This window comes from Rhipicephalus microplus, unplaced genomic scaffold, assembly GCF_043290135.1.
Source record: "Rhipicephalus microplus isolate Deutch F79 unplaced genomic scaffold, USDA_Rmic scaffold_67, whole genome shotgun sequence".
Taxonomy (NCBI): Eukaryota; Metazoa; Arthropoda; class Arachnida; order Ixodida; family Ixodidae; genus Rhipicephalus; species Rhipicephalus microplus.
The window spans coordinates 873,495-896,593 of record NW_027464640.1 but is presented as its reverse complement, the minus strand read 5'-3'; the positions used below and the strand labels follow the sequence as shown (position 1 = coordinate 896,593).

The 23,099-nt window shown below is 45.0% G+C and overlaps 2 protein-coding genes and 1 non-coding gene across 3 annotated transcripts in view; all 3 read right to left on the bottom strand.

The window, feature by feature from the left end:
* Positions 1-23,099, bottom strand: part of LOC119178709 (5' nucleotidase C) — a 226,198-nt gene that overhangs the window by 45,504 nt on the left and 157,595 nt on the right. The window lies entirely within an intron of this gene.
* Positions 16,973-17,056, bottom strand: TRNAL-CAG (transfer RNA leucine (anticodon CAG)). The gene has a single exon. It is a non-coding gene; the product is annotated as a tRNA-Leu (tRNA).
* Positions 18,916-21,508, bottom strand: LOC142790054 (neprilysin-1-like). The gene has a single exon (XM_075885086.1). It carries the CDS (start codon positions 21,481-21,483, stop codon positions 19,012-19,014), a length of 2,472 nt encoding a protein of 823 aa, XP_075741201.1. The 5' UTR covers positions 21,484-21,508; the 3' UTR covers positions 18,916-19,011.

Sequence of the window (23,099 nt, the reverse complement as noted above, 5' to 3'; positions counted from 1 at the left end):
CTGGGCTGCATGACTGTACAAAAAAAAAAAACTGTTGGTGGTTATTGAGAGCACGTAGAAATAAATCAACTGTTGGACACTGTACAGTATCGGGTGATAGGCAATGTGCACTCACGGGTGGTTAGTTCTTGGAAAAAAATGAATGCCTGAATGTGTCTGTGCGGTTTAGGTAATCTAAAGCTTTCTTTGAATGATGTGAGCGCACAGCACATTGACTTGTTTGTCTAATGTGCTCTGTTTTGTTGATACCAATTTTGTTGTGGAAAATGAGGTAAAAAAGCTTCAGCCTCTCCATTCTTCTTCTCTCCTGTAGTTTTTCGAGATCCGTTTTAATTAGAAGAAGGGAAGGGGAAGTACGCCAACTATAACAATTAAAAACAAATCGAACAGATTTTGTTTGGACCATTTCTGTTTTTTTTAATGTTGGACCCAGTCTTTTACTAATTACGGCTCATTAGTCTTTACTAATGAGCCGTCGGGCAATATCTTCTTTGCCTCCAGGTATAACTTTCCCCAAATGCTATCCATCACCATAAATGCTGAAGGTATCCTAAAAATTATAAACCAACTAAAAACATCGAGTGCCCCTGGTCCTGATAACATACCGGCAAAGCTACTAAAATCCACTGGAGCTAATTCTAGCCACATTCTGCAAATCATATTCTCTCAGTCCCTCTCCGACGGTATCATACCTGCGGACTAGAGGGTAGCCAAGGTAATCCCAGTATTCAAATCAGGTGACCGTTCTAACCCATCTAATTATCGTCCTATTTCGCTGACATGCATTGCCTGCAAATGCCTCGAGCACATTATTTATTCGCACGTTGCCCACCACCTCGATAACAACGGGTTTTTCTTCAAAAATCAGCACGGCTTCCGACCTGGTTTGTCCTGCGAAACTCATCTCTTTGAATTCACTGCCGACCTCCACCTAAATTTAGATTCTCTATTTCAAACTGACGTCATATACATAGACTTCTCTAAAGCCTTCGATCGTGTCGCTCATCAACGACTAATAAACAAACTGTGCTGTCTGAACTTGGACCCTTTAGCCCTGTCATGGATCCGATGCTTCCTATCACACCGACCTCAGTACACTGACATTGCCGGTCTTCACTCCACTGCTGCTCCCGTTAAATCCGGTGTCCCTCAGGGGTCAGTACTCGGCCCCTTACTCTTCCTCATATATGTGAACGATCTACCATCAGGAATTTCATCATCCATTCGATTATTTGCGGACAATTGCGTCCTTTATCGCCGAATAACCACCTCTGACGACCACGAAATTCTACAAAATGACCTATCCTTAATTGAAAACTGGTGTTCACTCTGGATGATGCAGACCAATGTTTCCAAATGCAAAGTCATGCGCGTATCTCGCAAACAGTCTAACTCGGACCACGTCTACAATTTAAACTCAACGACCTTGGCGTATGTTGATAGTTACCGATACCTTGACGTGCTTATTTCTAACACTCTCACGTGGTCGGATCACATCACACACTTAGTTGCTGACGCATCAAAGAAGCTTGGTTACATCCGAAGAACGTTATGCCTATCACCTCCTACAGTCCGTAAAATTGCGTACGTAACCTTCGTTCGTACGAAGCTCGAATACGCGTCGTCCATTTGGAGCCCTCACCAAACCTATCTGATTAATCTGTTGGAATCCGTTCAGAATAGGGCTGCCTGGTTCATTATGTCCAATTATGATCACTCATCAAGCATCACTTTTATAAAGGAATCTTTAGACTTGCAGAATCTAGCTGACAGACGTATACTTTCTCGACTTTGTTTATTTCACAAATTATACTATTATTTTCCTCACTTGCATGGTTCTCTCTTGCTTTCTCCCGCCCGCTATTCTCGCCGGCTATTTAATTCCAGAAGCCTCCAACGTCTTTTCGGTACGACCGTTGCATTCAATAAGTCATTTCTTCCTGTCGCCATCGAGGAATAGAATAACTTACCGGAAGCCATCGTTTCAGAGCGTGACTCGTGCGCATTCAAACAACTACTAACAGCTCACTTAAACTTGGAAGCCCAATAAAACTCTACCACTGTCACTGTATTTTGCGCTCTTGTATGTGTAAATTTTGTGCGCGCATGTTTTTATACTTGTATAAGTATAAGTACATTTTCTGTGCGTCTGTTCTCGGATCCTGCAGAAGTATTGCTCGTGTGTTTGTACAACTTTCTGTTTTTTTCTTTGTTTTTGTATTTAGAAAAATGTCCCGCCCTTATGTATTGCCCCTAAGGGGCCCTTAAGGGACAAATAAATGATGATGATGATGAGTAAAGGGATCCCACACTGCAGCTCCATATTCTAATACTGGTCTAATGAAAGTTTTGTACGCGAGAAGTTTGATGTGTGGTGTGGCATTCACAAGCCTCCTTCGCAAATAGCCAAGCTTTTTCATTGCCTTTCTTTCAATATATTCTATGGGTTCATTCCATTTTAAGTCTGATGTGAGTATGAGTCCTAAATATTTGTGTTTAGCGACTTCGGATAACGCATGACCATTGACGTCATAGGTAAACAGAAGCGGCTGTTTCTTACGCGTAACTCGCATTGCTACTGTTTTTTTACAATTAATTGTCATCTGCCAATTTTCACACCACGTTTGTAGCGTTGCTGGTGCAGTATTTAAAGATTCTTGATCACTGTAACTATAAATATCCTGATATAGTATACAATCGTCCACGAAAAGCTTTATTTTTTACGGGCAAGTTTAACACAATATCATTAATAAATAACAGAAAAAACAACGGCCCCAAAATTGACCCTCGAGGCACACCCGATTTCACGGGGGCTGAACTCGAGGTGACACCATCAATGGCAACACATTAGCTCCTCATTGAAAGATAAGCAGTTATCGATGCAAGTAATTTCTCATTTTTTAGAATTAATTTAGTAATTAGTAATGTAATTAGTAATGTAATTAGTAATTTCTGGTGACTCACATGATCGAAAGCTTTCTCAAAATCCAATAATATAACACATACTTGACCATTCATATCGATCGCTGCTGCTAGGTCATGAAACGTCTCAATAAGCTGGGTTATACCGTAGAATAACCTTTGCGAAAGCCGTGCTGAAGGGGCGTAATTAGGTTATTTCTTTCGACAAACATAGACAAATGTTTGAATAATATATGCTCTAAAATTTTGACACTAGTGCATAGCAAGGAGATAGGCCTAAACGAGGATACAAGCGAATGGTCGTCAGTTTTTGGTACTGGAGTGATCTTAGCGTGCGTGCAATCACTCGGAAGTTCAGCTCGCAGGAGAGATGATTTAAAGATCAAGCATAGATATTTGGCATTCCATTCAGCATACCTTATCAGAAAAGCGTTAGGTACAGAGTCAATGCCTGGTGACTTTTTTGGATCGAGATTACGCAGAAGCGATAAGACACCCCCTTCAGTGATACAGACGTCATAGATAGGTGGCATGGTGTCATAGGTGATGAAATCAGGGGTAACGTCATTATCACGCGTGTACACCGAACAGATGAAATCATTCATCGCCCCTGCTATTTCCCTCTGGTCAGTTATAACATCACCGTTAATAGATAAGCTTGATACTGGACTTTTTTTGGGTGACAGATATTGCCAAAAATTATTTGGTGACGTCAAGAGAAAGTTTGTCAAAGCCTCGCTTTGATATTTTTCCTTTGCACTTTTCAATTTGGCTTTCAGTGAGTGACGCATCTCTGATATATTATCTAATCCAGACAATGATGGTCGATCTATTTGCCACTTTCTTGCCTTCTTTAGCTTGCGCCCTAGGCGTACGCTTTCTTTAGTAATCCACGGGCTAGACCGGTTTAATACCGTGCGTTTGTGAGGAACGAAGTTTTGTATACATTTAACTACTAGGTCTTTGAAAAAGCACCACATTCAGTCAACAGAACATTCACTTTCTTTGGAAAGCGTTAGGAAATCGGAATAAGAATGATTAAAAGCGTCTATTATGTCCGCATCACTATAGCACGCGAGAATACGGGTACAAAAACGGTCTTTTTATCAGCCATTTGAGCATAGTATAGTTGAAAGCCTAATGACACAATTTTATGGTCCGAAATGCCGTCGTAAATTTCTATTACCGGACTGCGGTTATATATACCTCTACTAACAAAAAAACAGGTCTAAAATTGTGCTAGATTCGTTTTGAATACGAGTGGGCGATTTCACAAGCTGCGTCAAGTCATGGAACAGCAAAACACCACGAAAAGATACAGATGCAGCAGAGATGGCATGTGGAAATTCATCTGACCAATTTATCATGGGAAAATTAAAGTCGCCACCGATTAAGACGTTGCAACAATTCATTTTATACTGACACAAAAACTTATTTAATTGTTCCACAAACTGATCACCACCACTGGGCGGACGGTAAAATCCCCCAGCGACAATATGTAGCTCATCAAATAACACTTTAACGACAACACATTCAATTCCCTTAATATGGGGTAATCGTGTCACACATAGCGATTCTCGAAACATTATGACAACACCGCCACCACGGGAATCTCTGTCATTACGGTACATTTTGTAGCCTGGTGGCGTTATTTCATCATCACCTATGTCTCGGTGTATAGCCACGATTCTGTAATTATTAACATGTGCGGTTTGTGGGCTATTATTACATTTTCTAATTCAACGACCTTGTTAACCAAACTACGGGCATTTATGTTAAGACAACGAAACTGCTTAGTTTCCTTGCTTTTATGTCACTTACCTCGCAGCTTGCTACTGCGTCGACTAATAGGAACCCTCTTCATGCGAATACTGTCCCATTCATAGGTTCTTTCGGATTTGCCTCGTGGCTGCCGAGAAGTCCTCAGACACAAAAATGCCCATTCCTTTCAGTTTAGAACAGTTCTTCAGCACGTGTCTTTTTTCCCTGTCACACACACACACACACACACACACACACACACACACACACACACACACACACACACAGCCCCGCCGCGGTGGTCTAGTGGCTAAGGTACTCGGCTGCTGACCCGCAGGGCGCGGGTTCGAATCCCGGCTGCGGCGGCTGCATTTCCGATGGAGGCGGAAATGTTGTAGGCCCGTGTGCTCAGATTTGGGTGCACGTTAAAGAACCCCAGGTGGTCTAAATTTCCGGAGCCCTCCACTACGGCGTCTCTCATAATCATATAGTGGTTTTGGGACGTTAAACCCCACATATCAATCAATCAATCAATCAATCAACACACACACACACACACACACACACACACATATATATATATATATATATATATATATATATATATATATATATATATATATATATATATATATATATATATATATATATATATATATATATATATATTTAAAAGAACTTGTACGTTGTTTGTTGGGCTAGTTCGTGCAACATTTCTAAAAGTTAATTCGAGCGCGAACACACGACACGATCACTCACACACGCACACACCCAGGCATCAAACACACGCAGCGCTCACTTCCAACTGATTTATTCATAGCTATAAGGCTTGAATATATACATGACACATGTGTGCACTAACACCATAGAAGGCCAACCGCATACATTATCAATACATACAGTTAATCAATGTCATTGCCTCTAAGCGATAAACTGGAATTCACTTGGTAACAATGATAGTGTTACCAAGTCATGTAGTCATGTGAGAACATGACTACATGCCACCGTCAAGGCGCCAATACATTTCGGCGTGACGCGGTGCGCGCGCTCGCCGGCGTTCATTTCGTCGCGCCACGCCAGGCGCCGGTCCTGCCGTATACTCGCAGGCGGGCGCCGCGCTGCGTCGCTTTGACGCATGCGCGTTCTAGCGCGTCCGGCCTCCCTCCGTCACGAAAAGAGTGAGACGCAGTGTTGCCTGGGTAACGCATCGGCGCGAAATGCAGCATGTCGGATTTCGCGCTGGTGGCCGTCGGGTCGTGCCGACGAATGCTGCTCGTGCTTGGCGTCAGACTTAAGAGTGCTCGCGTTTTGCTAACGTAGCGTCACTGTGCCCAGCGTGCGCGCGCGTCAACGCTACATTGGAGCATATTAGGCCCTTCATGATGCGCTCGCGACCATTTTGCTCGCTCCACATATACCAAATTGGATGTTACGTCACGTCAATGAATGACGAAATATATGATTGGTGCAAACATGATAATCCTGACACACGTGTCATGTAAGAACATGACAACATACCACGCTCATAGCGTGCTCGCGGTCGTTTCGCTAGTTCCACATACGCTAAATTTGGTATCACGTGACGTGAATAGATGACGAAGGTAAACGACACATCCAAACATGATAATCATGACACGGAAGTCATGTACGGCATCATTTACCTTCACCTCGTAACGTTGTGCTAATTTTAAAGTGACATATTGTACATTTTTCATTCTATGTATATGAACATTTCTATGTTCTTATATGAAGATTTCTCATTCATGCTTCACATATCGATTCCCACTGGGCGTGGGATCTGCCATTTTTTACGTATATTTTTTCAAAGTTTCCGGAGCTCTCGAAAATGACCAGTCGAATGTACCACTAGGTAGTATTTGAGTATAGACGTAACATTTGTTGGAGAGAAAGAGAAAAAAAAAACTTTTTTTCAAAACCAAAGTCTGGGTCCAAGCTCTCGGGAGAGGTTTCTGTGACCTCCCCTAATATGGTTAGTATGTGGTTTAGGAGAATTGAACACGAGGAGGTTGTATCGCACATGTTCGCAACCGAAGCCTCTCATGTATACGTATGTTAGAACTGAGTGGCGATGTGGGCTCTGGGCTCTATTGTCCATTGTTTGGGGGAGAGTCGGTATGGAACGGCACACTTGACATCGAGGTAGACGAGGTGCATTCGGAGCTTGTTGTGTAGTGCAAAGTCGTTCGGTAGAGGGTGCGTTTGTGAATGCGTCAAGAACGCGGTTCCGAGTCTCGAATAAGTATCGAATGGTCCATAGGGAGCTCTCTTTGTTCTATTTTTTTTTTTCAGAGGGATTTCAGATGGCTCTTCATTCCTGATGGCGTTCTGCGCGTTCCACTGTCGGCAGATAAACATCAGGCCAACCATGGGAAGTATACGTGAACCCCAGGGTATTGAGGCCTAAGTGTGGGTCCGGCAGTTGCGCAAGGAAGAAGATTTAATGAGTGTCAACTCCAGGTGTACTAATATATAGCGGGATTATGACGTCCATTAGTATCGAGCTCAGCCGCTACATTTGGAGCGAGTTGGTCCTGGAAAAAGGCCCGTATGCGGCTGCCAGTGAGTCTGTCCTGATCGTGATTTCATCAGAGACGTGCTCATGCGGTGTTAGTATTTCTGCTTGTTAAGAGGTTGAAGAGAGTTTACTACGAATTCGTTAATGAATTATTATACAGTAAGCGACGAAATGAGTATAAGAAAAAATCACAGCGTAACCACAAAGTGAATGATGATGAGTGGGGCGAAGTGTCCATCAGTGCGTCCATGCGACCGTCCGTCCATCCCTGCGTCCATCCGTGCGTCCGTCCCTGTGTTCGTCCATGCGTCCATCCATCCGTCCGTCCAAGTATCTGTCTGACTGTCCGTCCATCCATCTAGCGAACACTCCAAGTACCGCCATCTCGCATCTTTTATCATATATTCTTCATATAGAAGTACCGCCATCCAGCGGACATTCCCAGGCCTAAACGAGAGGTGGCTACCTACTACTAGTACTAACAAGCGAGAGCACATTGTAAATAGTCCAATAAAGTTTTCAATCAATCAATCAGCCTACTACTACTACTACAACAGCAACTACTACTACTACTACTACTACTACTACTACTACTACTACTACTACTACTACTACTACTACTACTACTACTACTACTACTACTTTGCTGCAACGGCTTTCTGGTGACACCAATGTCGCACGATGAAACATGTAATGCTCTTGCTTTACAACCTACAAGAAAGACAACTTAGAGAGAGTAGATTTATCGCACTGAACGCGTTTATTCTAAGGTCGTGGGTTTGGTCACTGCCAATGGCAGGTTATGTTTTCGTCCATTTTTCTTCACATTTACTTTACAAATAGTGCCAGGAACATCCCCTATACTTTCCCTAGCATCACTGTCTGTTAGTTCTCATTAATATTGCGTCTAAGAAAAAAACGTTCCCCTAAAATTCACTTTTTTTTCCTTAGAGTAGATTTAGAGAAATTGTCTTAGTATTCTTGTATGCGCTGTACCTTAAATAAAATCGGGTGTGACAGCAAAGTTGTGAGTGTTTCCTCGTGCTGATTTTTTTTCGTTTCATTGATGCCACCTAGTCAATTAACGAACACTAACTAACATGTCAATAACTATGGGAGATTAGCATGCTCTATGGTATGCTATAAGCTATAAAAATCAAGGACGAGTTAAGGCTGCTTCACATACTGCGATGGCAGGGGAAAAAATTGCTTCGTTCGCTCACTGCAATGTGGCAGACACTCTAGCGCACCTCCTACTGCAGTGCAAAGTAAGCGCCCCAAGGCTACAAGCGACAGCAATAGATGCGGACCAAGACCTCCTCAGTGAAGCGTGGGAGGCTGCGATCTCCCAGCCGGACCTGGTCGAGCTCGTCGCTCGAGCCCGGCGGGCGGTCCAGGCCAGAGGGTTCCTGGAATAAGGGACCCTCCCACCTTCACTCACAAGCTGCGCTCTCTTTCTTGCCCCTATTTCCCCACCCCCAGTGCTGGGTAGCAAACCGAATGCCAATATCTGGTTGACCTCCCGGTCTTTTTTTCTCTCCCCCCCCCTCTCTCTTCTCTCTCTCTCTCTCTCTCTCTCTCTCTCTCTCTCTCTCTCTCTCTCTCCTTCGACCTATTCGCAATCGCAACCGCCGCTAATGGCGATTTTGTTTCTCATGGATTGCAAGGGCTCTGGGATTTTCGCTCTGCGACTGGTGCGGTGAGCAACGTTTCTTGCCGCCGTTCCTTGCGGCAGACACAGCCGATTTTTCGAAATGTCATGAGGCGGCTGAGGAGCTTGGCATCTCAGTCCCCACGTGGGAGCTGCCCGCAACACAGTGATCTGTGTTTTGGAGGACCAAATAAAAGTTTATCCAATCCAATCCAATGCAACCATCTGCACGTTGTAATATTATCAAGCTTTCATAAACAGTTACGAAGAGCATGCGTGCTTGGTCGTTTAAGAAAACTTTCCAATCTGCATTCACTTTAGAGTACGCAACATCGGCCATTACAAAAACAAACACGTCGACGCAACTTGAACGTCTTGATCGGCCTGCCCAGTGCTATTTCGACGGGTCTCGACCGAAAAATTTCTCTGCCGATGCGACCAGAGCGACAAATTTTCAACACGTCGGTCGCTCACCGGAGCCAACGTTGACCGCTGGGGTGAGAACGAACGGCCCAGTCTGCAAATCACTTCTTTTTCTGTCATGTGAAATGAACTTTAGAGCACTCAGTACTATACAATGGGAGAATACTGTTCCGTAGTAATGGCAGTATTGTCCCGTAAACGCAACTACTAATCTAATGAAGAACTCTTCAGAATAACGTGTACTCTTGTTTTAAAAAAAAAACGTTCAACGATATATATGTTTAGAAAAAGTGTTTAACGATTTAGTGCTCGGTACTCTACTATGGGGGCGCTGAAAGCCGTCCCATGGGCCTCACATTTGATGAGGACGCATCGAGAAAAATTACGCCCTGGTAGCGCTCGCAGCATTGCCAAGCAAACTTACGTTTGGAAAAAAAAAGTTAAATGATTCAGCGTACAAGGTACTCTACTAAGGCAGAACGATGTGCCGTCCCAGTTTAAACGATCACTGATTCCGCAATGTGTTTAGAACATATTGGAAAGCTGAAAGCCGTCCCTTTGGATTCGCACTTGATCAGGCCGCATCGACAAAAATTACTCATCGTGCCTTTCTATAGGACGGCCGTGAACGGAGTTACTCTACAACGAAAGACGCGGATGGTCAGCACTGCTGTGTGTTCAGAAAAAGCGGGCAGCGATTTAGAGTACGAGCACTAGGCACTCACCACGGGAGAGGATAACGCCGTCCCGCGGGCCTCACATTTGATCCCGTACCCTTATGCTTTCATAAAAGACTTAAAATTGTGTTTAGAAAAGAAATGTTTAACGATTTCGAGTACTTCGTATTCAACTATGGGAGAGCACTGAGCCGTACCGCTACAGAGTGCTTAGAAAAAAGGGGTATCGATTTAGAGTACTTGGTACGCAGAGTAGTGTTTAAGAGAATTTTATTTCTGAAAAATCATACATACACAGAAGACATTTATGTGTTACATTGTTCGTTCTCACGACATTCTATATCGTAATATGTCTTAATATACATTAAAATGCACAACATGAATTGTTTGTACCTGTAAACAGAAATTCTAACGTGCATAAAGAAGACTATGCTCAGGGGTACGTACAATTCATGAAAAAGAATGAAAAATCAACATTTAAGAAATACGTATAAGAATAAATGAACACTTATACAATACTAAATTCAGGTTCAGTGAATACACAAACACTAGCCTACCTTCTCAGCAATGAAGGCAAGGCATGGACACTTTGTTCTTTCTGAGAATAATAAATCGTGCTGACCACCACAGTAGGAAAGCTTCCTCCCCCAGAATAAATAACTGTTCGTTCAGGTGTGTTAGCATCATGGTTCTTAAGCGATGTAGCAGAGGAAACGTGGCTCTCTGAGGGCGTCCCCACAGGCATGCCAGTCCCCTCCGCTTCCACAATACAAAAGCGCCAATGTGCATTATAAACTCAACGAAAATGTCTCTGTGCCGCGACTGCCATTGCATGTTGACTTGAAACATGCTGGTCACCAAACGCCAGAAAGTACGTGCCACAGGACATTCGTGAAGTACATGACGTAGAGTTTCCGTCCGGCCACACTGCGGGAACGAGGCGAAGGGCTCCACACCCCACGCCGCAAGGTGGTCGACCGTTGGCAAAGCCTGTCATTCTCTCAACCAAGTGAAGTTTCGGACTTCAGCTGGTAGGGTGGTGGTTTTCAAGAACCAGCGTCGACTTCTGCGGCATTTCTTGCTCTGATCATCATTTAATTTTTTTTACAGCAATACATTCACATATTTCAGCGGGTGACATATCCATTAGTTCGCAGTCTGGTAAGTTATTTTGCAAAAAGTGCAGAGATTTCACCACGTACGTATAGTAGGTCGGTGGCTGCTCAGCTGCCGGTCCTGTCTCGTCTGCTAATTTAAAAAAACCACGGGAAGTTCCCAACAGGTACTTTGTGAGTTCTCGTCCTCGGTAAGTCGTATTTGAGATGAGTTCCCATGTGGTTCTCAAAGCTGACACACGACACATAACTTCGAAGTTCGGAATGCTAAAACCTCCCTTTTTGTTGGTAGGCGGACTAGCGCTCTGGCGACGCTTTCCGCATGGCCATCCCGAAGGAAGGAGCCGCATGCGGTTGCTACTCTTAACAAAACTCGTCATGCAATCTTTGCTAAATAAAAAATGGAAGCTGCTATGCTTGTCTTGATGAGATACGCACGTTCAGTAAAAAAGTGTGCTGAAACAACTTTTTATAACGGCTAAGTGCAGTATACTGTCTTGCAACATTACACGCAGCTTACCTCATTCTGAAAAGCCTTTGTACTTGATCTGGTGATAATGCAGAGCTCGATCAACCGTGCAAATCACTTTATTTGTAGCCTATTCAATCAACACTGCCGAAAAAAAAACATAAATTAAGCTGTCATTTTATTCTTTAGACCAGAGTTCTTAAACACGCGGCCCACGCTCACATAAGTCTGTCTTCGACCCACATTTCTTTAGCTTACTTATAAATGTGTCCGTGAGCTACGCATGCCTGCCTTGTCTGAGGCACTATCCCTGTGAGGCATCCCATCTTTTGAGGCATAACCATGAAATAGAAATTATATATTTCGCAACCGGCGCCAAGATTTTTGTTATTATGGGGATCGGTAGCAACTTGTTGTCAATCCTGTAACTAAATTCATTTCAGAAATGACATGTATAGGAAATATGGGAAATGTTCCTTTCAAATGACAGCGTTCACTAGCAAACTGCCCAACACCTTTTCCCCGAAACCAGCTTTTTCAGTGCCCCGGCACTTGCGGGACTATATTGCGTGGCTGTGGCTCATTTGCTTAGGTGTGTTTGGTGAGAACCCTGCTTTAAACGAACGACTTCGAGCTAAAAAAAAAAATGCCTGGAATGGTGCAGTTTCGTTGTCCGCTAAGAATTCCTCACCGAGTAAGGTGCGTGCTTAACCAAAGGAAATACTAATAGCCAGAACATAGAATGCATTACTGAGCTAATTAATTAACTATTAAAAAGTGCCGCCATATCCACGAAGTGAATGATAATGAGTGGGTGAAGCTCCGGACGTAAACTTGGTAAACCATGAATCCTCCGTACATATTGCCCACTCGATTTTATTACAACGCTCCCCCTAGCGCACGTCACTGCACTAAATCGAACAATTGCCTTCCACTATTGACACGCGCCATATGTGACGTCATTCCTATTTTATAACATCTCCCATCTTTCATCATCAACTACAAGTACCGCCGTCCAGTTTATAACATCTTGCATCTTTTCATCATCAGCTACAAGTACCACCATCTAATGTACACTGCAAGAACTAAACGAGAGATGGCTACATCTAGGGGACGGTACCACCATCTAGTGAACACTGCAAGAACTAAACGAGAGGTGGCTACATACAGGGGACGCACGGCCCACGCCTTAAGGAGCTTCGCCCCTAAAAATCACCGATGATTACGATACCACCTAATGCGAATTCTGAACGCAGCTGTTCAGGTGTTTCAAGGGGGTAGCCTTGAATGGCTCATGCTCACGCCCGACGCTGCAACGAGACACACAACGCCTCGTGTACAATTGTCACGCTTGGTCATGTACAATTGTTACGTTTAGCCTAATATTAATATCAAAGCACAGTTTGTTGTTTTACTTCTTGATTAAGCGTCCCAAAACCACCATATGACTATGAGAGACGCTGTTGTGTAAGACTCCGGAAATTTAGACCACCTGGGGTTCTGCAACGTGCACCCAAATCTGAGCACATGGGCCTACAGCATGTTTGCCTCCATCGGAAATGCAGCCGCCGCAGCCGGGGTTCAATACCGTGACCTGCGGGTCAGCATCCGAGTACCTTATAGCCAGTAGGGTTGAGAGCTGGGCTAGTTGGTGAGACATCATTTAACCATATGGTGTAGTAGCGCAAATTTGACGGGGACGAAGAGGACAAGAAAACACGACACTCGCTACACTCGCAACTAATTTTTATTTCAGAAGCAGCACTTCATATATAACCCAAAACCCTAGCGACACAGAAAAGAACTACGAACACTGAATCATTGCCAACAGAAGCTTTTGCGCAGACTCGAGCGATAGTACACGGCAGTTAAGCTTAGACACTTTTAGATGACATAACTAAAAACTCGCAACTAAAAATTAGTTGCGAGTGTAGCGAGTGTCGTGTTTTCTTGTCCTCTTCGTCCCCGTCAAATTTGCGCTACTACACCATATGGTTAAATGACCTTATAGCCACTAGACCACCACGGCGGGGCGGAGTAATCAAGCAGGACCCATGTAGTGGTAAAGTTACTTACCATGACCGTTACTTTTGCTGCCTCATTTTTTCTTCGTGCAGCAAAAGACTGGAATGACCTCCCCCACCATATTGCAGCAATCACGTGTCCATCAACATTTATGCATAGCGTCACAAGCCATTTTTCAAGCTAATTCATGGCTTTTTTGTACGTTTTTGGGACCTTTAAGGTAATAAAATGAAATGAAATGAAATGAACTGAAAGTTCAGACTTATGCTATGGGACTGGTTCGTAGATCATTCTTAAAGTAAATTACATGGTCTTGGCGAATAATCAGGTAAAACTGATTAGCCGTCTTGATACTTTTGGGGCAGCTGACAGCTCTCCCATAGCATAGTACACATGGAACTCTAAACCATAGACTGTGTTTTTTTTTTAGCACACGACAAAATTTAAAAAAAGGTCAGAATTCAGTTGTGGTGGGGAAGTTGTGTACAAGTGTACAACGAACATTTAGCCGTAAGAATTTTTCGAAACGGTGACATAATTTAGCTGAGTTAGACGCGCTTGATTATAGAAACGTGGCGATCATTGCTTTCGCTCTTTCTTTCTCCGCTGGTATCCTTTCCCAAAGCCGCTTTGCCTTCTCGCCAAGCGCCCTCCCAATCTCGCATGACATGCAGCTGCACGGGTGGTCTGTGCGTGGTTAGGAGAACGTGTGCTGCAAGTAGGTGGCGCATGCGGGTGACACGAAATTGGAGTAATTGTATATGCTTCCTGTATATGGTAGGGGCCATATACAGTTACCCTACACGACATAACACGACGAACAAGGAGCGTGCACAGCTGGTTGCAGACTAACCGAAAGTCGTATGTTTTCGCTCGACCAATCGCAGCATGTTTGCGCTACGCGTCAGACGGAGGCCTCCGTGTGCGCTACGCGTCACACGGAGGCCGGAAAGACCCGGGGAGGTGGAGGAATTGTTTCTTGGAAATCGTGGCGCGCCGCCTTCCCGTAACGCTGCCACTTGTGGCATCGATTATCGTCACGGCATTCTGCACAAGGTACGTGTGTTCACTTGAAATGTTTGATACAATTATCGGAGGTGGCTTAAGGGCCCGTTAAAGCTACGAGTATGGTTCAATAATAACACCGAAACACGGGAGAGATTCGGCATGACTGAAGAAGACCTGACAGAATGTTGGTTCGGGATCGCCATGACACACGTTGCATTAACACAACGAATGGAGCGTAACCATTTCAACGGTGAAGTGTTGTTGAGAGAGAGAGAGAGAGATAAAGATGCAAGGAAAGGCAAGGAGGTTTACCAGACGCACATCCGATTTGCTACCCTGCACTGGGAAAAGGATGAAGAGGAGAAAAGACGTTGAAGAGAGATGAGAAGGTACACACAATCACGAGCACACTCGGGGAGCACACACAGTCTACAGGCAGTCACTCAGGTTTGTTGACTTTAAGTAAAGTAGCAGTGCTTTAGTCGCTTTCTGCGCAACTGAGGCAGATGCCCAAGGTCTTAGAATCTCCTGCACACAAAATGGTCCGGGGTTAAGTTGATTCAAAACCATCCGGAGCTGGCATCGCTGTGTGTCGTAGCAAGCGCAGCTGCACAGGACGTGTTCGATGGTCTCTTCAGCTCCGCAGTAGTCGCATGTAGAAGTGTCTGCCATACCAATGCGAAAGGAGTATACCTTTGTGAATGCAACACCCAACCAAAGGTGGCATAACAGTGCCGCATCGGAACGGGAAAGTTGTGATGGTAGCTTTATCTTGAGCGAAGGATTCAGTTCATAAAATTGACACCTTTGGAAGCTGGTAGACGACTGCTGCATCATTCCTTGATGGAGGAATCGGGACTACACGGGTTCCTTCATGGGCTGAGTGGGCTGCATCATCGGCTAATTGATTTCCGGTAATACCGATATGTCTAGGCAGCCATTGATATATATCATGCCCTCGTGCTAGAGCTTCATGATGGCAATGTCTTATTTCTTGTACCAATTGTTCATGACTCCTCCTACGCATGGCAGACTGCAAACTCTGAAGCGCTGCTTTCGAATCACAGAATATGACCCATTTTCCTGGACTTTCCTGGACGTTCTTGGACGAGATATTGTAAAGCAGCCCTTATAGCAGCAAACTCTGATGCCGTAGATGGAGTCATATACGACAACTTAAATTTGATTGTCATTGCTGCAGCCGGAATTACAGCGGCACCTGATGAGCTGCTGGACGAGACGGACCCATCAGTGTATATCTGCGTTCGGTCCAAGTACAACTCATGTAATAATAGCAGTGTTGCTTGCTTCAATGCTACTCTGGAGTGATTGCTTTTCTTTTTGATACCCGGAATTTCTAGACGTACTTGCGGCTGGTCGAGGCACCACAAAGGACATGCCATTCTCGTAGCGGGCGTATATCCTGATTGAATGCTGTTTAGGTGCTTGGCTATGACGTCTGAAAACGTAGCACGTGGTCTTCCGGAGGGTAGAAGGGCCAAGTGGTGGTCGGGACATGGCTAGCATGTCGAATGTGCGCTCTGAGGCAATCCACAACTCTATATGTCCTGACCGGATGGTCTTTGGCAAGCATGATTGTGGCATAAGTAGAAGCGCATCAGGGCAGTCCTAGGCAGATACGCGGTGTCTGACCCTGCAAACTCTCCAATGAATGAGTACTGGGTTTGCAAGTGTTAGTCAGTACCGGCAAGCTGTAGCGCAATAGACCCAGAAATTGGGCCCTGTACAGTTGTAGCATGGAGGCCACAGAAGTTCCCCATGCTTTCCCGCACATGAATTTCATTGTTGTCGAAGCGTTCATCAACGTATACCACCTCGGGCGTACGCCGTGAGGCTGCTGAACACCACACTAAGGAAAGTTTATGGAGCTAGAACAATTTGCGAGGAAATGAGCTCTCTCTCTCTCTCTCTTTAAATAAACCGACAGGCTTCCCACCACGGTGGTCTAGTGGTTATGGAGCTTCACTGCTGACACGCAGGCCACGAGTTTTCATGTAGGCGAAAATGTTCGAGGCCCGCATAGTTATGTTTAGATGCACGTTAAAGACGCACCCCCCCCCCCCCCCCCATCTTTGAGATATCCGTAGCCCTTTCTCGGCGTCTCTCACGATCATATCGTTATTTTGGGACTTTATATTCCATTAAATATTACCAAAACAAGGATACTGCATTTTAGATGGACGCGAAAGTGCTGTAGGTCCACGTACTCAAATTTGGGTGCACGTTGAAGAACCCCAGATGGTCGGAATTTCCGAAGCCCTCCACTACGGCGTCTCATAATCATATGGTGGGTTTGGGACGTTGAACCCCACAGATCAATCCATCAACAAAACGAAGATATAAAAACCCAATAAGAAAAAAAATTGTCAGAAGTGGGATTCGAACCCACGCCCGGAAGACCGGACTGCGACCTGAACGCAGCGCCTTAGACCGCTCGGCCATCCTGACTGAACGATTGTTGCCGACGAGCGGCACAATGTCAATACCAAGGCGCTAAGATTGTGGCATCACGTTTCGCTCGTTTCAAAAGAGTAGGGTAGTATATTCTAGGCACTATAGTACTACCCAAATAAAACCATAAAATAATATGATGAAGCTTTATGCGCCGAAACGAGGCGGCCCACATCCGTTTATTTCTTCTTCTTTCTCTCTTTTTTCATGCACGTAAATCTATACATGGGTACACAAGTGTTGCTTCAATTCAATTCGCCCCATCGAAATGATCACAGTGGCGTAGCCAGACAGTGGCACACCAAAGCCGTGGCACACCAAAGACCCCAGCTGGTCGATATCACCGGAGCCCTCCAATGCGGCGTCTCTGATAATGATAGGGTGGTTTTGGGACGTTAAACCACACATACAAATCAATCAATCAATCAATCAATCAACCAATCAATCAATCAATCAATTATCCAATCAGGTATTTAATCAATTGATCGAATAATGAACAAAAAGATATGAAGGAATAAAACATTATAACTCACAACTAAATAAAAATACAGGGTTATTGAAATCAACAAGCCATCATTATTACAGAAAAACTGAAAAATACAACACTGTCTTAAATATATTCTATTCGCTTATAGATTTAGTTGAAAAGTGTCCTCTTTGCCTTCAATATCCACTTTGTCTCCCATCATTCAAACAATGATGCAATAGACTGAAAACCTCGAGGTAACTTACCGCACATCCCTCACACTGCGTCCCATTAAAGCCTTACCAAGTGATAATGATGATTATGATGGTGACCTAAATGTATGGCTCACATCCACTCTGGAGGATTGGCCAGGAAACAAATAATTAGATAGAAAGAATTATATAGTAATTGTTATTGTAATGAATTATATAACGGTTAGGAAATATTAAATTTTACTAAGTTGGATGCTTGCGATCAAAACCGCCTTGATTCGATTATGCATCCTTCTTCAACAGAACAGATGTCCTGGTGACAATGACGAAAAGTTCTGGTACCAAGGGTTAAACAGGCTTTCGTCTTCAAGTGCATCAGATATATAACTATATAAAAGAATCAAAACGGCTACCATGCTAATTTCACAAGCACACACTAATTACTTATTTTCGTCATTATTCTATTTCATAAACTCTTTATTATAATTTTTATTCTTTATATTTATATTTTTATTTGTTTTTCTTAACAATTCATAATAGTCTGTTGGCACAACTAAGCCTTTTGTTTGTCTTAAAAAACATAAGGCACCCCCCCCTCTTTTTTTTTTCCTTTTCCCAAAATACAATTGCCGTGCGATTCATCGCCGATACCCCACGGTGGGTTGAGCCATTCATCTTGGGTCCTACCAACCAACCAACCGCCACGGTGGTGTAGCGGTTCCAGTGACCGGCTGCCAAACTGAAGGTGGCGGATTCGATTCTGGCAGCGGCGCCCGCATTTCTATGGAGACAAATTGCTAGAGGTTCATGTACTGCGCCTTATCAGCGCACTTAAAAGGACAACAGTGGTCGCAATTGCCGAGGCCCTCCCCTTCAGCTCACCTCATAATCATAGCGTGGATTTGGCAATACTTGTGAATGATGTTGCCAACAGAAGCTTTATCACTACAGTTGTTACTTCACTGCTAAAGTGTACTAGAAGCTTTTAGTGCACTATTCACTGCTATGCAGCTTGCACGTCATGTAATGAAATCGCGAATCAGTTTAAAAAGTCCATACTATTGTGCAATCACTCTTTGAAAGCGCAATATAACTGTGCTCCGGCTTACTCGCGTCTGAAACAGAGAAGCGTAGAAAAACAATTAGTTTATGCAGCTCGACAGATTTATTACGCTCGACTGATAAAAAAAAAACTTGATGCATCAATGACAATTATTTTGATAAGGCGTCCACCCACGACCCTGCTGTCTAGGTTTCAATGGATATCTGAACGTTCACCAGATTGCACACTTGCGAGTTGGGTTCATAGGCATTCCTGCCGCGCAGCCAAATGCTGTCGAGAATTTGGGGAAGTTCATCAGCGGTGTGTTCACTCTAAGTCTTCCAGGTATCTCACCGAAGTTGAGCTTTCGTATCCAGGCATCGCGGCTTGGATTATCACACAGTCCTACGGCGTAAAGAACGAAGAACAGCTGCTCCATGTCAAGCTGGCGCTCGTCCACCGAGATCTTGAGCCTTTCGGTGCCGTCCTTGGCTGCGAGCGCCTTCATGTACATGTCGTACATCGGCCCCAAGATAGCATTGTCCGCCACATTCTCCTCGAGCCTCATTCTCGCCTCGAAGTTGTCGCCGATGAGGTCTCGTATCTCGACATAGTACTGGTCCTGGAAGCAGAGTTCTAGATGAGAGAACTTGCTCATTTCATCCGTGTTCCACCAAGTGGCCACCGCGAGGTTGTGGTCGATCGTGGCGCCGCGACGGTCCACAGCACCGAACATGCCTCGAAACACTTCGGGTAGTATGAGGGGAAAGAGGACCGGCTCGATAGTCTTGGTGATGTCGTTCAGGAAGGCGACGCTGGCATGTGGAATGAAGAGTGCGTTGCGCCCAAAAAAGTACTCGTGCCCGGGAGACAGAGCGGTGTGGTCATACCTTGCGTCGAGGTCGTCCTTAGGTGGTTTGGTCTCCCAGTACACATTCATGGTACCCGCCTGCAGTTCCCGAAAGCTCCCTAGCAAGTGGCTCGGGTCGAAAGGCTGGGCGTTGAAGTTGTAGTAGCTGGCAATCGTGTTGATGTCATCCGTGCTGGCCAGGAAAAGGAAGCGCATGTTCTCGATCTTGTCGACACCAATGCCGATCGCCGAGCGCTCCAGCCACGAGGATGATGAGAGGAGGCGGTCCGTCATGCTGCTTTTCAGCTGAACCTCCAAGCTCGACATACTGTAGTCGTAGTGTTTCAGAAGGAGTGTCGAGTTGTTCTTGCTGAATGTCATGCGACCGAAGAAGCGCATGCCGTGCTTATAGAGCCGTTCTAGCAGGTGCATACAGGCTTGACGCCGGTCCGGTACAAACTCCAGGTAGTTATCGTGACTCAAGCGCAAGAGGGGGCTGGCTGCTTTGGCGAGCAGCGGGGACACGTGAACTACGATGCGATAGCCCACATAGTTCAGAAGATTCACAGTGTCCGTCTCGTTCAGAACGGCGGGCAACTTGCTGATGTAGTCCTGATTCATGAGGGCTACCGGTTTATCGTTGTCGAAAGTTTCGATATCCTGAAAAAGTATAGTGAGATACTCTTTCCAGTTCCACTTTCCGTCATGGTGCAGCTGGCCCACGTGCTTGATGCGATCCTGGAATTCTATGAAGTGCGGCGTGGCCATAACACTGCGGAGCTTCTTCTCGAGAAGAGCAATGGCCTCAGCTTGGTCGGTCATGTCTTGCCTTTTTTCTAAAAGCGACAATGCGATGATCACCTTGTGAGTGAAGTTTTCGGGTGATTCATCGAGATATGCCAGGTTGTACCTCTTGAGGGTCAAGCTTGGCGCATCAATGTGAACCGTGTATCCGCGGTCATCTTCAAACGGCTTCCGCAGGAACACCCTAGCGAATGGAAAGACGCCCAAATCACGGTCCACAAATGCCGAGATGGTCACAACGTTGGCACCACGAGGAGCCTTTTTGTATGGCCAGCCAGCCAAGTTGTACTCCTCCAAGAGAGTTCGTAGCGACGTAAAATTCTGGTCGTTCTTCTCCTGGGACTCGCACTTGGGCAGCAGCGAGATTGCCTGATGCAAGAACACGCCTGGATACTTGTGGTAGTGCTCCTCGTTCTCCTTTAGGTAGTCTCGGAAGAACCTCTCAATGTCCATCATCATCAAGCCGGACGCCCTCTCTCTGTACGCCCTGGACTGAACGTCCAGGTCTCCCGCCGACCAGTGTCGAGAGCAGACGTGCGCGTAGAAGTCCGTGCATGGGCTGACGCTGGAGTTGAGCCTTCCCTGCAGGTAATTCTCAGCCCAGACGCATACGTCAGACTTACAGCTGAACTGCATGAGCTTCTTCCGCTCGTGCTTCGCTAGGTGGTACTGGCTGTCTACTCCAGCCAGGATGTCATCGCCGCCGCCGGCGCTCATCGAACCGTTGGCACCACGTCGCAGTAGCTCCATAGAGTGGTTGAACATGAGCATGATGGCCCCGCCCACGTGCAGCTTGTACGTGGTGACAGCCACGCCCACGACTACCATGAGGAGGCCCACGCTACATACAGCCATGTACGGCAGCCGGCTGGGCGAGTGAGCCACCAAGATTTGCGACCGCGACCTTGTCTGGACGGTCGTGCATTTGGGCTCTGGAGGTGACGTTGAGCCCGACAGCTGGACCGACTGCAGGGAGTACCGAACGCCGGGCTCAGTGCCGTGATCGTCCGCGTATTCTGAGCCGTTTTCGAAGTCGGCGCTCAGGGACATCGCTGAGGCTGACAGCGGCGGAGGTTTCTTCTTCAGTGATTTAAGCAGTGGCGCGCGCTCTCGCCTCTGATCTGTTGCTTCCTTTTCGTCGTCTCTGTATCGTAAGTTTTACTGTTAACATAAAAGCAATATTTTCGCGACATTTGCCAAGTTATTGTGCATAAGCGATGGCCGGCTCAAACAGGTTTACATAAAGTGCTTATTGCACACAACTTTGAGAATCCCTGATAATTTCTTTTTGAAAAGCTCATTTGTGCGGAAGTCATATTTTACGGCTCATGTCGGTGACGCCGTGTTTCTCCGCCGCAACCTGCATGGGAGCCGTCGCTAAGGCCGGCAAGTTACGATAATGCTGTCACATCAAAACTCTGTAAGCACATTCACACGCGCTTCAGTTTCACTCCTATTGTTCAAGTTCAATTTATATAAGCATACACAAAAACAACCTGGCTCTGCTATATATACACAGCCTATATTCAGGATATTAAATTTGGAGGTATAACAGTGTTGGTATGACGGTACTTTGCTGCGTTGGTGCGAGTCCGTAAAATATCCGCACTCTTAAAAAAAAAAGGTTGTAGTACTTAGTAAGTTCGGTTTACTTGTCACATATGTTACTAACCAGTTAGTGAGTAAGGTTAGTAACGAGGAGGTTAGTAACCTTTACTGCCTCAATCATTACTAACGCAGTTAGTATTAGATACTAACGTAGGTAGTAACGGTTGCTAACAAGGGGCGATCATTTTGCCTCGCGAATCTCCCGATTTATAACGTCCTATTCGCGAGCATCAACATTTTGATATATCACTCAGCAATTACGCACATTGTGTCAAAAAGCAGAACAGCGCACATATACAAGTACACACGAAAAATACAGTTCCTAGGCGGTTTCAAGAGTATTTATAGCCCTAACTTTGGGGAACGCAGCTGGTGCCGGTGTGCGGCTATGCTGTAGGATGTATAAGTTGAGTAAGGCGCCTTTATTTGTACAACATACAGTTTTTTTCGGTAAGCGAGGTAACGTAGTGTAGGGCTTTAAATCAAGCGTATTAATAAAAACGCTTAGTAACGTTTATTTTGCACATTATCGCTTTAATAAGCCCTTGTATTCAAGAGATAAGACTGGGTAGTAAGCTTGAATATATTGCCTCAATGAACTTAAATGGATCCCCGTGCTACTAAATAGGTTGTTAGGTGCTCGTAGTAATAACCTCTAAAGTTTGTTTAACAAGTTCATTAAATACGAGCATGACGAAAAGGTACTAACAGTGCGCAAAACTTAGTAACCGTTGCAACATTCGAGCATTTGCTAACGTGGGTAGGAAAAGGTTAGTAATAACATAAAGAAGGTGAGTAACAGGTGCCGTTACTAACATTTTGCTCGTGGTTACTAGCTTTTTTAAGAGTGGGCATCATTGGCCTACAATTTTAATGTGAATGGTAATTGTAGGAAACTTGATGAACTTTCTAGCAATATTTGCCTCTGTGACGTCAGTTCAGGCGTTTTCCCAGTACTTTGTATCAAGTTCACGCGCTAATCGCGAGCACTGCTCTGATAAAACCATGTTCGACACCAACCATTTAGACAGCGTGCATGGTTGTTGAGTAAGGCCAAG

Excerpts from the sequence above, each read along its gene's own strand:
- LOC142790054 (XM_075885086.1), bottom strand. The coding sequence starts at position 21,483 with ATGTCCCTGAGCGCCGACTTCGAAAACGGCTCAGAATACGCGGACGAT.